Here is a 15,579-nt window from a genome sequence, read left to right on the forward strand (position 1 = left end):
CAGTGTCAGTCCCAATTCTGATGCCATCCACGCTCCCATTTCGGGAGGATGGGGAGTGTCCTGTCCCATTTCTTCCCCGAGTTCCATTCCCGGGGGGGAAAGGGGAGAGCTGTCGGTGTCCGGTCGCAGCCCCAATCCCATCCATACTCCCATCTCCGGGGGAGGGAGCGGGGTTCCTGCTCTAGCCCTAATCCCGATCCCACCCACAGTGCCATCCGGAGGGGGAAAGAGAGGGGGCGGCCGGGCTCCAGTCCCGATCCCCGGCACGTTCCCATCCCGAAAGGAGCGCTGCTGTCCCGTCCCCGGGGAAGGGGCGGTCCCGGCCCCGGGCGGGGCAGTTCTGGCCGCGGTCCTGCCCCGTCCCAGCCCCATTCCCAGCGCCGCCAGGGCGGTGCAGCCCCACGCGCGCCGCGGCCCGGCTCACACGCGGCCGGCACCCGGCACCGGGAGCGGTACCGGCACCGGCACCGGGGACCAAAGCCGGGCATGGCGCGGCCTCCCCCCGCCCTCCTGAGCGGGGCCGATCGGCGCTGAACCCCCGGCACGACCCCGCACGGAGCCCCCGGCTCGGCATCGCCCGGTGAGCGCGGCCGCGGCGGGCGGGGAGCACCGAGGGAGCGCCCGGGGACCTCGGGGGGACGACTGGGGACCGTGGGGGGATGTGGGGGGGATGTAGGGGTGCGTGTCCTGCTCCCGGCAGGGAAGGACGGGTGGCAACCTCCGGGGTCGAGTGGGAAACTCGTGGATGGGGTTGGAGTGGGGACACGGGTGGGTGGGACGCGCACATGGGGGAGACACGACACGCACGGGGGTGAAGGGGACACACACACGAATAAGGGACACACACACACGAATAAGGGGCACACACACGTATAGGGGACACACACACGTGTATAGGGGACACAGACGCCCCCATGTGCACATACTCTCGGTGGTGGCACTTGTTGCCGTCTGGGTGACATGGGTGACACAGGGTCCCGGTGCAGCCAGAGCAGGGAGTGGGGCACTGCATGGACACAGCTAAACCCAGGCTCTGCTGCTCTTCTCTCAACCCCATACTGCCCCTGCTGCCACTAAAACTGCCCAAAAGCCCCAAAGTGCCCCGAGACAGGGCAGTGGCACCAGCAGCCAGCAGGGAATCACTGGCATGGACGAGTACTGGCACAAATGGTTCAAACTGGGCACTCAAGGAAGCCTCCTGCTCCTTTTGCTCCTCTTTGCCTGAATTGTAGGATTTTTTTATGCATTCATTCACATTAATATCTTTGCTGTTTGGTTTCTGCCTTCCCTGGGGAATTCACTGCCTGTTTTATCCGTACACAGCTCTGGTTAAACCATGGAGCTGACTCCCTGCTTTGCTCCACGTAATTTTCCACCTCTGCATGCTGGGCTCCCTTCCCAATTGGACTTCCCAATTTCTTTGGGAGTGTTTTAATTTGCACTACAACGGGTGATACTCTGATTTAGAACCCTTTGACTCCTTCTAGCAGCTCCTAACTCCAAAACACCCTTCTTCCTGGAGCTAGGCACTGGCTGACATCACTGCAGGAGCAACTTTGGGGTTAAAACATCTTATTTCTCTTTCTGTTCTAGTTTTCTTATCAGTTTATTGCAAAAGCCATTGGGCAACCCACTGCCTTCCTGTACACAAGGTGAGGAGCAGCAAACCCGGCTCTGGAGGGCCACCAGCATTGGGGGTTGGTGGCCCTAGCTCGTGGTGGCTGCTGCCAAAATTGGACTGTCTCATTACCACCAAATTCCTCTCATTTTCCCTCAGGCAAAGGGTGGCTGGTAGGCTGAGGGGCTCCAGTGCAAAGGGAGAGACCCCAAAGTGCACTGAGCCCGAAGCGTCCCGGGGCTCAGCGGGTCCTAAAGAGCCCAGAAGGATTTCTGTGGCACTCAGTGCCTCTATCCTGCCTCTCTCTGCCCAGTGTGATTTTTATCTGTGTGCTGGCCCGAGGCCAGAGCCACGAATAGCTGTGTGGCAGTGGAGCGTGCTGCCGGCCACGCCGGGTCCCTCCCAGCTGGGCAGCCCCCACTGAAACCCCCATGGGATCCTCCCTGAAACACAGACCCCCTGCCTCCTTGGGGTGTGCAGCCAAAATCATCCCCCAAAGTCCCCAGGGGGGTTTCCTGCTGGTGCCATGGGTGATTAATTGTGTTTTATCCTGGCTGTGCCTTTTTGCAGGGTGGCCGTGACTCCCTGGGAGTGGGCAGCAGGCTGGGAGGTCTCCATGGAAATGTCCTTTTCTCCCAGATGCAGAGCTTGTAGGGTTACCAAGTTGTGGTCCCACACACTTCTGTCTGACTGTTGCTTCCTCCAATGAACATCAAAAGGTCAGAGAGGGCAAAACCAAAGTCAAACTTCTGATAGAAACACCACCTTTCTACCTCCAGGGAGCCTAAAGGATGCAAATGCTCTGTTTCCCCCATGGAATAAGTAAAACTGGAAGTTTGAGAGCTCAGATGGGATTCACCCCAGTCCCACAGCAGGAAAAACAGACAGAAAAATGGAACATCACCTTTGCTGAAGCAGGAAGGGAAGTGTTGATGAATGGATTAAATATTGGCCAGGGTTGATGTTTGCTTCCACAAGGATCCATCCCCAGAGCCCTGCCGTGCTGGGAGTTGAGTCAGGTTCTTCTGAATAAAGGTGGCCTTAATGACCATTGTCATCAATGGTTTTCATGCTTGGTTCACTTTAAAGCCACAGATTTGGTTAATCCAGATTGGTTTCCCATGGTGTGGAGCAAGGCAGGAGGTTTTGGTACCCCCTGGGAAGTGAAGGATGGAAAGGGAATTGATTCAGGGAGGAATTCAGGGAGTTTCCTGGGGGAAACCAGAAATTTTTAGAAGGAATGAGTCGTCTGACAGCATAACATTTTATTTGACCTCCAAACAAAGTCACAAAGTTCTTTTAAACTCGCTATATCTTTTCTCCAGACTCTCTCTCCTCTTTTTAGCTTGGATCAAGTTACTGAAAAACTCTCTAGGAAACCAAAACACCCCCAGAAAAAAAAAATATTTTTTTATGGAGAAAACAAATGCTGTTTCTCAGCCTGGCAACAAGAGGGGAAACTGAGGCACGTGGCTGCTTCAGTGGAGTGGCTCCATTTCTGGGGTGGAGCTGCCCTCCAAAGGTGCTTTTTTGTAGGGACAGAAACACGGATTCTTTGCAAGGTTTTGGTTTAAATGAGGTGTCTGTCTGTTTTGGGGGTGGAGGAAGGGTAGACCTCACCCATCAGTGATAAAGGAGGAATGTTGCCTGGCAGGGAGATGGATAAAGCTCCTTAAGCTGCTTGGCTGTCCTGAATTTTGGAGGTGTCTTGCCTTGGGATGGTGGAGCTGGGGAGGTCCTCAGCCACACTGGTGGCTGTGGCCAGCCCAGAGCACAAAGGCTCTGAAGGTCACTGTGGCAGAAGGGATCCAGAGGGAAAGGGCAGATGGCAGCAGGCAGGCTCAGGTTTCAGCTGGACCCATCTCGTGGCTCTGAGCAGACAGGCTGGGAGCATCCAGACCCCTGGCCTGTTTGCCTTTGGTCACAGAGGGTTTGAACCACAGTCCCAGGGCAGTGGAAAACAATTCCAGGTTGTTTGCTTCCCAGAGTCTGGAGTAGTTCCTGGTCCTGAGCGAGGATTTTGATGAGTCTATGAAATGCCTCTGAGTAGGGCAGGGAAAACACCCACGTTCTCCTTGTGTCCTTTGGAAGGGACTCAGGGGGAAGATGTGAATGGATCGTGGCCTCAGCCTGCAGCCTAAAACAATGGGAGCTGTGGCACAACCAAGGGCTGCCTCTCTGAGGTCCTGCTGGTAAATTAATCCTCATTAATTATTTGGGAAGGCCAATTAAACCTCATCAGCCCCCTATGAAAACGTGTTCATGGCAGCTGTGATTTGGTTGCTCTTTGTTGCCTGCGGTGAATTTTCTGCTGCCTGGCAAATCCCTGACACAAAACAGGCTGGCATGGCACTGGGAGTGCAGAAACCAGGAGTCAAGGCCTTCACTGGGCAGTTCAGTGCCTGTCCTGTGGTGTCCCTACGGGGGGCTGCCCATCCCTCAGCTGCCCATGACCTTCTCCCGTGACAGTTCCCTCCTTTCCCTGTCTAAATATCACTGGCAGATACAGTTACAGGAGAATTTTGGGATGCTGACTTCACATGCACATGCCTTTATTTGAGGGCAGGCTCCTCTCCTCACCAGGCTCCTCTCCTGTGCTGCCTTCACCCACTGGCACTGTAGGTACATGTTTTCTGGGGAAAAAACTCCCATATCCCATGGGATAAACGGGTCCAAGGCCACACTACAGAGAGAGAGATGGTCCAGCCCCTGCCACCTGCACATGGCTCAGCGTGGATGTGTGTGCATAGCTGGAGGGCACCCAAAAAGCTGCTCCTGGTCACCTGTACCTCCCACTGACCTTGGGAAGGGCTGGGAGATGAAGTGATGAGGCAGATGCAGGTGGTTCTCACCAAACATCGTGGTTTGCTTGCTTTTGTGGGTCACAGAAGTGTTTGTCCCCCCTGGCATCCTCAGGGATTGCTCTGCTGTCACCCTCCCCTTGTCCCCCTGGGGGCTCAGGATGTCACAGCCAGAGCTGGCATCTGTGGGCACAGCAAAGGGCAGTGCCAGTGCCAGCCCCTGTGCCTTCACATGCCCTGGCTGTCCCTGGGCTCTGGAGCCAGGGGTGACTGCAGCCACGGGCCTGGCACACACAGCAGGGCTTGTCCTGGGGAGTCTGGGCAGAACCAGGGTGAAAAGGAAAAAGAAAGGCTTTTGCATTCCCAGAAGGGAAAGGAGGGAGAGCAAGGACAAGGCTCCATTCAAACCAACCAGCAAACACTGCTTGCTCCTTGTCCTGAAGATGCAGATGAGGAGCTTGGCACATCTCTGGGCAGCCAGAGGAGATTCCCCACCTTGGCTTTTGGGGGGTTAGGCTGGGTTTTCTCACTGGAACCTGTGGGAAGATGAGCTGGAATTCAGGGTGATCTCCCCCATCAGTGCAGGGGAGAGAGGGAATGCAGATGGAGATATCCCACGGCAGGCTGAAGCCTCTGGGGCTCTGTAACCTTCCCTGTGCCTTTTAGGGCATCCTGTGTGGCTCCCCTCGGTCACGGTGGCCTGCCCAACCCCTTTCATCAGCTGCCAGCTCTGCGGGCAACCTCTCTCTGCCTGCCCACAGATCTGCAGAGCTCAGAGGGAAGGGAGAAACTGCAGGGAACAGCAGCTGGAAAATGTTTTCCCATCTTCCAGAGCCCTGTTAACCCTCTCTATCCACAGCCACACTGCTGAGGGCTGGGGGGAAGCAGGGTGGGAGCAAAGCTGGACTGAGTGCAGGAAAAGCAAAAAGAGGGCAGGACAGTGCTGACTCCTGATTGTCATCACAGAATGGTTCCCAAAGCTATATTGGGGTTTTTGCAGATACTGCAGATTAGTTGGGGTGTGAGTGTGTGTGTGGTTTCCACCCCTGTCCTTGGGAAGTGTGAGCCCCTTGTGATGGGCTGGGAGCATCACTTTATCCCTTCTCCCTCAGCAAGCAGTTGTCAAGGTGCTTTCCAGAACCCAAGTGCTTTACTTTGGTGAGAGATCATCCAGGCTGGCAGCTTCGAGGGGGCTGGCATTGCCTCCTTCCCTGCAGGCTCTGAGCTGGAGCTAGGGGCAGGATAGCTCTGGATCTGCTGTTTGTTTTGCAAGAAAGGGCATGGCCCCACTGTCCCTCAGCATGGTGGCACCAGGTTAGAGCTGAGCCCTTTACCTGAAAAGGCCAGGATTGCTCTTTTCCACCTAAAATCCTGCTGAGGTTTGGGTCAGGGTACATCCCACAGACTCATTCCAAGGGCCCCTTTTCTCAGACCTTTTCTCCTGCAGGAGCTCCTGGTCCCTGGGCTCCTGGGCTGGATTCATCTCTGGAACCCCCCATTTTCCCAGGCTTCCCGTAAGGCAGGGGACAGCAGGGACATCAAGCTGGCTTCTCTTACGGGAAGGGAGGAAATGCATTTTAATTTGATTCCTGACCCATGGGCTCTCTCAGAGATCATGTGTCAGCAGAGCCCAGGGCACAAAAGGGCCCTTGTCCCTCCTCACAGACAGGCCAGGCTCTGTGTGTCTGCAGAGACCCTTTCAAGCCTTTTTCTCCTCCCAGCTGCTCAGTCCCGTGCAGAAACCAGCTCTGCACAGGCAGGGCTCAAGGCCAGGGAGCAGGACTGGGACCTGGCCACCATCAGCCCAAGGCTAAACCCATTAAAGACCCCTCATCCTCATCAACAGCCAAGCCAGACAGAGCCCCTGTGGTGGTGAACATCCTCCTTTTGACAAGGTTTGATTACAGGCCTGCAGGTATGGCCAGGTTTGCCCTGCCAGAAGGAGATGAAGACCTCTGAAATGGGGGCCAGTCACGAGGATTGCTTGCTGAAACTCCACTTTTTAACCCTTTCTGCGTGGGATTTAGCAGGACCCATTTCTACTGGTGCTCAGCCGAGTTGCTTCTCGTGGCTGGTTAAACACGGAATGGATCATCTTTTCTGTTCTGTGATGCAGGAGACCAAATTTCTGTGTGAACCTGGTGGGAAGGGCAGTTTGGGACAATGAACTGAGCTGCAGGAGATCTGAGGTGGACTCCCACATGTGGCCTGGGGTTCGTTGTTGACTTTAAAGCAGCTCAGCTCTTCCTCTGTGCTCCAGGTGCAAAATGAGGTTAAGTGAAACTCACCTCATCCACCTGACCGTATTTCCCCCGTGCTGGGGTCTGTGTCACCACGAGGCCAGGGGTCTGTGGCCGGTGATGTGCTGCCCTCCTGAGCCATTGCACCACGTCCTTACAGCCTCTCTGCTTTCCCCCAGGGCGATGGAGAACCTCACAACTCCTCCATCCTGGACCAGGATCACCAACAGCTCCTGGGGCCCCGGCGACGCAGACGACAACCCCTACAGGTGCGTGTTCGACGAGGACTTCAAGTACGTGCTGCTGCCCGTCTCCTACGGCATCGTCTGCGTGGTGGGGCTCTGCCTCAACCTGCTGGCCCTCTACGCCTTCATCTTCAGGATCAAGACCTGGAACGCCTCCACCACCTACATGTTCAACCTGGCCGTCTCCGACACGCTCTACGTGGTGTCGCTGCCCCTGCTGGTGTACTACTACGCCATGGGCGACAACTGGCCCTTCAGCGCGGGGCTGTGCAAGCTGGTGCGCTTCCTCTTCTACACCAACCTGTACTGCAGCATCCTGTTCCTGCTGTGCATCAGCGTGCACCGCTTCCTGGGCATCTGCTTCCCGCTGCGCTCGCTGCGCTGGGGCCACGTGCGCCGCGCGCGCCGCGTCTCGCTGGCCGTCTGGGCCCTCACCGTGCTCTGCCAGTGCCCCGTGCTCTTCTTCGTCACCACCAGCGCCAAGGGCGACGCCGTCACCTGCCACGACACCTCCAGCAAGGAGCTCTTCGGCCAGTTCGTCGTCTACAGCTCGGTGATGCTGGTGCTGCTCTTCTGCATCCCCTTCCTCGCCATCATCGTCTGCTACTGCCTGATGGCGCGGCGGCTGCTGCGGCCCACGCGCGGCATCTCCCGCCTCTCCCGCTCCAAGAAGAAGTCGGTGAAGATGATCGTCATCGTCCTGCTGGTCTTCATCGTTTGCTTCCTGCCCTTCCACGTCACCCGCACCTTGTACTACTCCTTCCGCAGCTGGGACCTCAGCTGCCAGACCCTCAATGCCATCAATCTGGCCTACAAGGTGACTCGTCCCCTCGCCAGCACCAACAGCTGCCTGGATCCCATTCTCTATTTCTTGGCAGGGCAGCGGTTTATGAAGTTCACGGGCAGCAAGACGCCAGGGAAGGCTCAGAACGAGGTGGCGCTGGGCATCGTGCCCAACAGTCACCTGGGCACCAGCAGCGACACGGACACGCTCTCCAAGGACCCAAAATCCTAGCTCTGCTCCGTGGAAGGGTTCCCTGGGTGTCAAGGCAGGGCAGGGTGCTCTGCTCAAGGCTTTGGGTGTTTGGGGTGCCTGGGCGTGCACTGCTCCACCGTGGTCTGTGTCACACACGCTCCTCTGCCTGTTTTGCTGTGTTTGTTTCGGGAAGGTGCAGCTGTGGTTGCACGTGTGAACCCTGATCTCTGGCTCTGCATCCCAGCCTGCCCCTCTCATCAGGATGGGGTGACCAGATCTGGGGGAAAAATCGTGCCCTGAGTGCCTCGAATCATTTTCCACAGCAAAAACACCAAAAGGGCCCCCTAAAGAATTCCATTTGCATGTTGCCTGGCACAGGGAGAGCCAGAGTTTCTCTGTGCCTTGGCAAGAGAAAAGCCAAGGAAAGGCTTTGGGTGGATGAGGAGAGCCAGCTGCAGTTCTGCTGAGCAGATGTGCAAATGTCAAGGACATGAGTATCACCCAGAGCAGGAGAGGGTCTCCCATAGTTTTGTGTCCCTGAAAAAACACTCTCCCAGCTTCAAACTGGCAGAGCAGGGATGGGATTCCTGTCCAAGGCCTGGCTTCCCATTAACCAGGGTGCTGATGGGCATTCCATCCCACTGGAGTGCACTGGTAGCAGCCCACTGGAGTTTACTGGTACCATCGAGCAGGTCCCCTGTAGGTTTCTCCAGTGGGGCCAGCATCTTCCAAAAAACCCATTAGAGTGCTTCCCAACAGCAACAGTCACCCTTTAAAAGCTTTTAGGAACCTACAGCTTCCAGCTGCTGGCTTTAGTAATCATCTCCAGCTCATTAAAATTTAAGGTGAGCTGCTCATGTCTTGTTTTTAACCCCTTTCCTGGTGACTCATGTTTCCAGCCCAGCAGCAGAGACCAGTGTCCATCCCTTGGCTGAGCACTGCCATGTCCCCATTGCTGTCCCTCAGAGGTGACAGAAGTGGCCAGCACTAAACCCTGAGCTGAGGAGCTGCAAGTGATGCTGAGCTCAACCCCATTCTGCCTGGATTTGTAAAAAAATGTCCACAAAGCATTTCACCAAAAGGTGCTCTTGGTGTTTTTCCCTGTAGTTGTTGGGTTGGAGAGCCCAGAGCCCACGTCCATTATTCCCTGCCAGGAGGATGCTGATCCCTCTCCTCAAAAATGGGAACTGCTCCTTCACTCCTTTGCTCATGTGGAGGGAGCCTGGCTTTGTGGTGAGGGTCATGGCACAGTCACTGGGCTGAGACAAATAACTGGAGAAATGAATTCAGCCAGGGCCCTGCCCTGGTACAAACATCACTCCAGGCCAGCCTTGCCCAGTCTCCCACACCTGCCAAAGGCAGCGTGGACACGTTACGTGCTCTGAATAATTCAACAAAACATACCCAAGGTTTCCTCCTGAGGTCCTGCTTGGAAATCCCACCTCCCTCTGAGCTGGCTTTCAGCACTGCCAGTGCCATCAGGGTATCCCTCTCTGATCCTTGTCCCTGAGGGATCCCACTGCCCAGATGCAGAGCAGTTGGAGAGGTACCAACTGGAAATTTAGCCTTAATTTAGACTTTTTTTTTTTCTTTGTTTCTGTTTGTAAAAGCACTAACTTATACTAGAGAGAGAGAAAAAAAGGTGAGGTTTATGACAGTGACTGTACATTTTTATTTTTGTAACATGCAAACATCTCAGATTTCTGATAGTAAATGAGTTTATTTCTACTACAAGCACTTCTCTGCTGTCTCCTCTGGTATGTACAGAGATGGGTGTTGGGGGTGGGAACTGGATTGTTGAATGCCATGGAAATATTTAAGCTCCAGGTACAGCTGTCCACTCTGTGAGTCTTGATCTCCATTTAATTCAATGATTTCAATCTCCACTCTTGATTCAAGATTTCCATGGGGCTGGTGCCACCAGTTCTGGCAAAACCCATGTGCAGAGACAGCCCTGTGGTCATGGCAGGGCTTCACAGGGGACAGAACCCCTTGGAACGTGGCAAATCCAATAGCCAACCCTTTTGGTGGTGTCTCCATGGTCTTGGTAACTTCTCCTAGGCTGCTCTTCTTGAAGATTAGAAGAAATTGTTAGTAATTAGTAATTGAAGTAATTAATTGACAAATCTCAAAATAATTTGTCTCCCATCCCATAGACCTTTCTTTTTGTTGTTTTTCTGGTTCTCCCAGCCACTCAGAAGCCACCAAACCAAAATGTTTCAGTCTCCTCACCTTCCCCTGCAGACACCAGGAGAAGGTTTCCTGAGCCTAACCACAGTCCCCATGAAAAAAATACATTTGGTTTCGATTTAGTTTTCATTTGGTTTGCAATTTATCTTGGTCCCAGCCTGGCTTTCACTGGCCTTTCAATGAATCAAGGCTCAGGACACACTCAGCTCCATGGATGTGCTAATTCCAAACTGTGGCCAAGTCACTTCAGTCTGCTCAGGAATAACCTGGGCAGCTCAAAGAGGAGCTTCAAAGGGATGTGGATGATGTCTGCAAATACAAATTTTTGGAAACCCAGTGCTCTGTGCATCCCTGGAAATGTTCAGGGCCAGGCTGGGCAGGGGTGTTAGAACAAGATGATCTTTAAGATCCTTTCCAAGCCAGACCTTCTGTGGTTCCATGACTCTCAGGTTCTGTGAATTCCTTACCTTTTCATCCTGAAGCTGTTCTCAGATCAGTTTACTCTGGATGTCCCAGCAATGTCTTTAAGGGGCAGCCAGTCCCTGTGGGACAGAAACCCTTCATGGTCCCCTGCACCAGGGCAGAAAGGTTTGCTTTGCTTACTCTCCAAGAACTCTCTAACCCTTACAGCTGCCAAAACACAAAGTCTCAAAAGCATAATGCCAAAGAAGTTGCTGTGAGGAGCCCCAGAATTGCTAAATTAGATATCCCAGGATGCACCTTCTTGATTTTCAGCCCAGATTTTTGGGATCTCTCTCTGGGGGCAATGCCCAGGGACCAGGGGACACGTGAATAGATTTAACTTCTGGCATTTAGAGCACCATTCCCAAATCCTCACTGCAGTGACTCTGCACAGCTCATACCAGCACTGAGTCACCCAAACCCAAGAATGAGAAATAAGCAAGAAAAACAACTGCTGATGGGGAGCACAGAGAAACAAGCAATAAAAAACAGCCATGCCAAGTGGTTACAAACCACTTTTACTAAATATCCCTTAGCACAGGGAGCAGGAAGGGAAAGTGGAGAGCACTGGTGGTTTCCTGCCAGGGAAACAAATCTGCCACATGGGCTGGAGGGATGCACACTCCTGCTGGACCTTCCCAGCACCCAAGTGGAGAGTTTTTCCTTCCTTGCCTCTCTAGGAAGCAGACCCTTAACAGGACAGTGGCAGGCACTGGGCCATGTTTTTACTGTAAACACTTATTGCATCCACTTCTTTTTCCAAGTCCTGTCTCCATTTTTCTTCTGGTTTTCTGCCCTGGGGCTGGATTATCCTGAGGAACAAGTCTGTCTGCCCCTCCAAGCCATTTCTGACCTGGCTGGCCAGTGTGGTTCAGGGACAAAGTCACCACACTGTTGAGCTCCTACGAATTTCGTGGGAAATTGTGACACAAAGGAGAATGAGCCAAAGGAATTGTCACCCAACAGCTCAAAATTTGTTTAAGGCACCAGAGAAACCTCTCCCATGCCAGAGTGTCCCTCAAATCATGATGTGTGATGGGCCCAAAGCCACCCAAAGTTCTGCTCAAACAGTGGGGGGCGAGTTCCAAATCCCACAAACTGATATTATTGCAGAAATTCCCCCCATATGGATGGGCCAAGGCAGCAGTTGCTCAGGGAGAAACCAAACCAGTGGGTGTTTGAAATAACACCCCAGTCACTCTTTTGTGAGGAGTTTATTTTGAAGATTTTCACTGCTTCAATACCAATATTTGCAGACTCTGACAAACAAATGCTCAGCCAAACCTGGTAGTTTAAAATACCAGGTTTAAAAAATGATTTCTCCTCAAATACCTGCAGTTTTAAGCCCTGGCTAAGTACCAACATTTTGGGGTGTGTTTTGGGGAGCAGCTGGATTGTGCACATGTAGGCACACATGCATGTGTTATATATAGGGACACAGTGCCCACAGTCCCACTTTTCCATGCTCCAGGTTTGGAGAAGGATTTGAACCTCAAGCCTATTGCCTGATCTCCCAAGGGCAGAGGAAAGCACTCAGAACAGCCAAATAAACCACCCCAAACCTAATTTACACTAGAACAGCAATTGCACAAATCTCCCCAGCCAGCTGAAATCTCCCCAGCTCCCACCTTTGAGCTTGGAAGGAAAGGGCTGAGGGGTTTGCAGCTGAGAGCTCAGCCTGTGGGGACCCAGGAGGTGCATTCAAGGAAGATCTTGGGCCCAGCAGTGCAAAATCCATCCTGGGCTGATTTATAATGGTGAAACAGCCCGGCTGAAAGGGCTGAGCCTGCAGCAGCAGAGTCCTCTGCTGGTGCCAAGGGGATGTGCCAGGAGGGTCCCTGTTCCCAAGCTGGGACTGTGGCACTCACAGCCACTCCAGGCAGGCTCGTGGTTTTCATTCATGGCACTTTCCAGGGCACGGGGGATTTTCTGTTTCCTTGTGTGGTTCCTGCTCCTGTGATCTGTGGTGTTAATGGCAGGGGAGCAGCCTGGTCACCCTCAACTCATCATCCACTCTCCCACCTGCTGTTCAACTCCATCCCTTCCCCTAAGGGAAGCCTTGATGCTCATTGAACATGCTGCCATCCTTTTCCTCAGCTGGGGCACGTGGGCTGGAAACTGCCTGGACACCATAAGGAAAGGATGTGGGTGGATGGAGGTGGAGGACACTTGGCACCCACAAGGAAGGGAAGGACCTTGGTACGTGCCCTTCATGGTGGAGCTCCCCCCATCACTGCCTTTGGAGTTCATTTTGGGTGTCCCTGGTCAGTCATGCATCTGGAACTGACACTCTGCAGAGAATCCAGAGGATGGGATGGGACAGGGGTGCCTTTCCTCAGCTGCCCCAGCCTGGTGCAGCCCTGGCCCTGCTCCTGCTCCATGGCCTGGGTGCATTCTGCACCTGGCAGCAGGACAGGGCTCCACGGGGTGCCAGCACAGCCTGTTTGCAAACAGGGATGGGCTCACTGCTCCCTGTGGGACGAGTCCATCTGCTCCCAAAGGAGCCCAGAGCCTTGCCAAGGGGGTTCCTGTGGGGCCCCAGGGCCAAGCAGAAAGGCTGCAAGCCTTTCTCAGGAGACCCAACCCTTCTGGCCCTCCTTGGGCAAAGGAGTGGAGACAGCCCAGCTGGGAGCTGCCAGTGACCCAAATTGTCCCTAAATAGCTTCTGCAGCCCTGTGCTCAGCAAGATGCCAATACTCCATGTCTCCCCCTCCAGCATCCTCCGAGGATGAGCTCACAGGGCTGATCCCCAGAAATAACTCCTGGGGGCAGTGGGTGGGTGGGCAGCACTGTCACTGCTCCATCACAGCGTCAGCATTCCCACATCTGTGTCCCCAGGTCCATCTGTGCTCCCAGGCTGACCCCAAACCCCAGTGTGGGTGCCCCACAGCCTCCAAGGGAGTGCCAGGAGCCCTGGAGCAGCTTCCCAGCTCCTGCCTCCCCACCTGCTCCTCCTGGGGCAGCTGGGCTCCCTGCAGGGTGGTCTGGGCCCGGGGACCCCTCTGGGGGTGATGCAGCAGCTGTGGGAGCAGCAGCAGTGCCAGGGGTGGAATCTTTGGGGCTGTGGACTGAGTGATGTGAGCATGGTGCTGAGGCCAGGGCTGTGGGCAGCCCTGAGTGCCCCTGTCCCAAGATGCCAATTCCATGAGTGATTAGTGCCCCACTGTCCTGATCCTCATCCAGACCTCATGAGGTCATTTCCTCGAAATCCAGCATCCCTTCCCGGGCAATGCTTCCCAGATGTTGCAACCCCTCTGCATTTCAGTATCTGGCTGGTGATGTGAGGCAGCACAAAGCCTGCAGCACGAGCAGCACCATCCAACAATCCCCCTAATCCCCAAAATATTTCCATTTCTGTCCCAGTGATGGTAACTCTGAGCATCCCCAGAGGGCAGCAGGGTTGAAAGGTGCTGCAAGTTTGGGTTTGTAGCAGCTGCTCTTGCTGCTGGCTGCCCGTAGATGGAGGAAGAGCACTGCCCCCTCTGGGTTCCCCCTTCAGCTGCTGCCTGGTGGGGGCACGTGGTGCTTTGGGGGTCTCCTCCCCCTGCTCTGGCCCATCAGGTGCTTGCTTTGGGGGCTAAAGCCTGGCCTGGGAGGGCTGCTGGCTGTGCCAGTGGTGGTGCACTGATTAACCCTCACATTCCCAGCCCAGGGCCATGGATCCAGCTGGTGATGCCCAAGGAGGGTGAATCATTCCAGGATTTACCACCAAGGTGCTGCTCTGCTGCTCAGAGACTGATGTTAGCTGAGGGTGGAGATATTTTGGGGAGGAATAGAGAAGCTGGGGATGGAAATGTCCAAGACCAGGTAGGATGGAGCTTGATCAACCTGGGACAGTGGAAGGTGTCCCCCGAGGTGTGGCAGGGGTGGAACTGGTTCATCTTTAAGGTCCCTTCCCACCCAAATGGTTCTGTGGTTTCTCAACTGCCAGAAAACATCATCATTTTGGGAGATAGAATTATTCCCCTTCTTCCTGCTTTTCTGATATGAAGCACTTGACTTCTCATTTCAAAAAGATACTTTTTTCAACAACAAAAAAACCCAACAAAAACCAAACAAACAAAAAAAAAAAACCACCACAAACAAAAAACCTCCAGTCATTTATTTTATCAAAATAGGCAAGGGTTAAAAGAAACCAGCAGCAGTTACTCACTTTGACCTCCCTTTGACCGGAATCATGTTTTCCTCCCAAATTTTGGTTCAGCCACCCAGTCACAAAATGCCTCCTGCCCCAGCCTTGCCCAGGGCTGGCTTTGTGGGTTTTATCCAGTTTCAAGTTAATGGGATTATTGTGAAACTGGTGGACGCACACTTGACGTCGACCCTGTGTGGGAGGAGGATCTGAAGACTGTAAGAAACCCGATTTAGGAGGAAAAGAAGCAAGAGAAAGACTCATTACCCTGCAGATAAAGTGCTCACAAAAGCAGGGAGGGATAAAAAAATTCCTTTTCCAGTAAGAGCAAATGTTTACCCTGCATGGTACTAACTGACCCCAGGTAATCTCAGGTTTAATGACATGGTTTAGTTCCACTGAAAAGGGTTTCTTTTGTGTTTCTCAGGCTGCCATTCAGAGATGTCCCCACTGGGGAATTTCCTAGGATATCTGGAGATATCCTGGTAACAGCAGTGACACTTTACAAATGTCTTGTGAAACCTGATATATATATATCAATAGATATTTATGTATTTTGAGATGTGTTGTGCATTTTTTTCATGCATATTTGCATAAGCCCCAGTGCCCCATTGCTGGCAGAGGCCACTGGGAAAGGGACAGGGGGAAGGGAATTAGCAATGTGATACCTGCTCTGAATCACACCCTGCCTTTGTGGCTGCAGGATTCTGTGAGAAGGAGGTGGGGTAAGTTAGATAATCTCCAGAAAATGTCCCTGCTTTGGAAGCTTTCCTGCTTTTATAACCTCCACACGTCACGCTGCTCCTCCAGGGTGAGCCTTGGTGGCTGGAACCCCACCTGTCCAGGTGATCCTGCTCTTGGACAGGTCTTTTACAGCATGAGGAGCTTAATCCCAGTTTGAGGTGCCCATTCCCC

At 53.7% G+C, this 15,579-nt stretch overlaps 1 protein-coding gene across 1 annotated transcript; it reads left to right on the forward strand.

Annotated features, from left to right (window-relative positions):
* The first annotated feature begins 452 nt into the window (after positions 1–452).
* Positions 453–7,927, forward strand: P2RY2 (purinergic receptor P2Y2). Its single transcript, XM_079301957.1, has 2 exons — positions 453–580; positions 6,839–7,927. Exon 2 carries the CDS (start codon positions 6,843–6,845, stop codon positions 7,917–7,919), a length of 1,077 nt encoding a protein of 358 aa, XP_079158083.1. The 5' UTR covers positions 453–580; positions 6,839–6,842; the 3' UTR covers positions 7,920–7,927.
* The last annotated feature ends 7,652 nt before the right edge of the window (positions 7,928–15,579 follow it).

This window comes from Erithacus rubecula (genome assembly GCF_903797595.1).
Source record: "Erithacus rubecula genome assembly, chromosome: 1".
NCBI lineage: Eukaryota > Metazoa > Chordata > Aves > Passeriformes > Muscicapidae > Erithacus > Erithacus rubecula.

Bases quoted from the DNA above. Each gene is read 5' to 3' on its own strand.
- P2RY2 (XM_079301957.1), top strand. From the start codon at position 6,843: ATGGAGAACCTCACAACTCCTCCATCCTGGACCAGGATCACCAACAGC.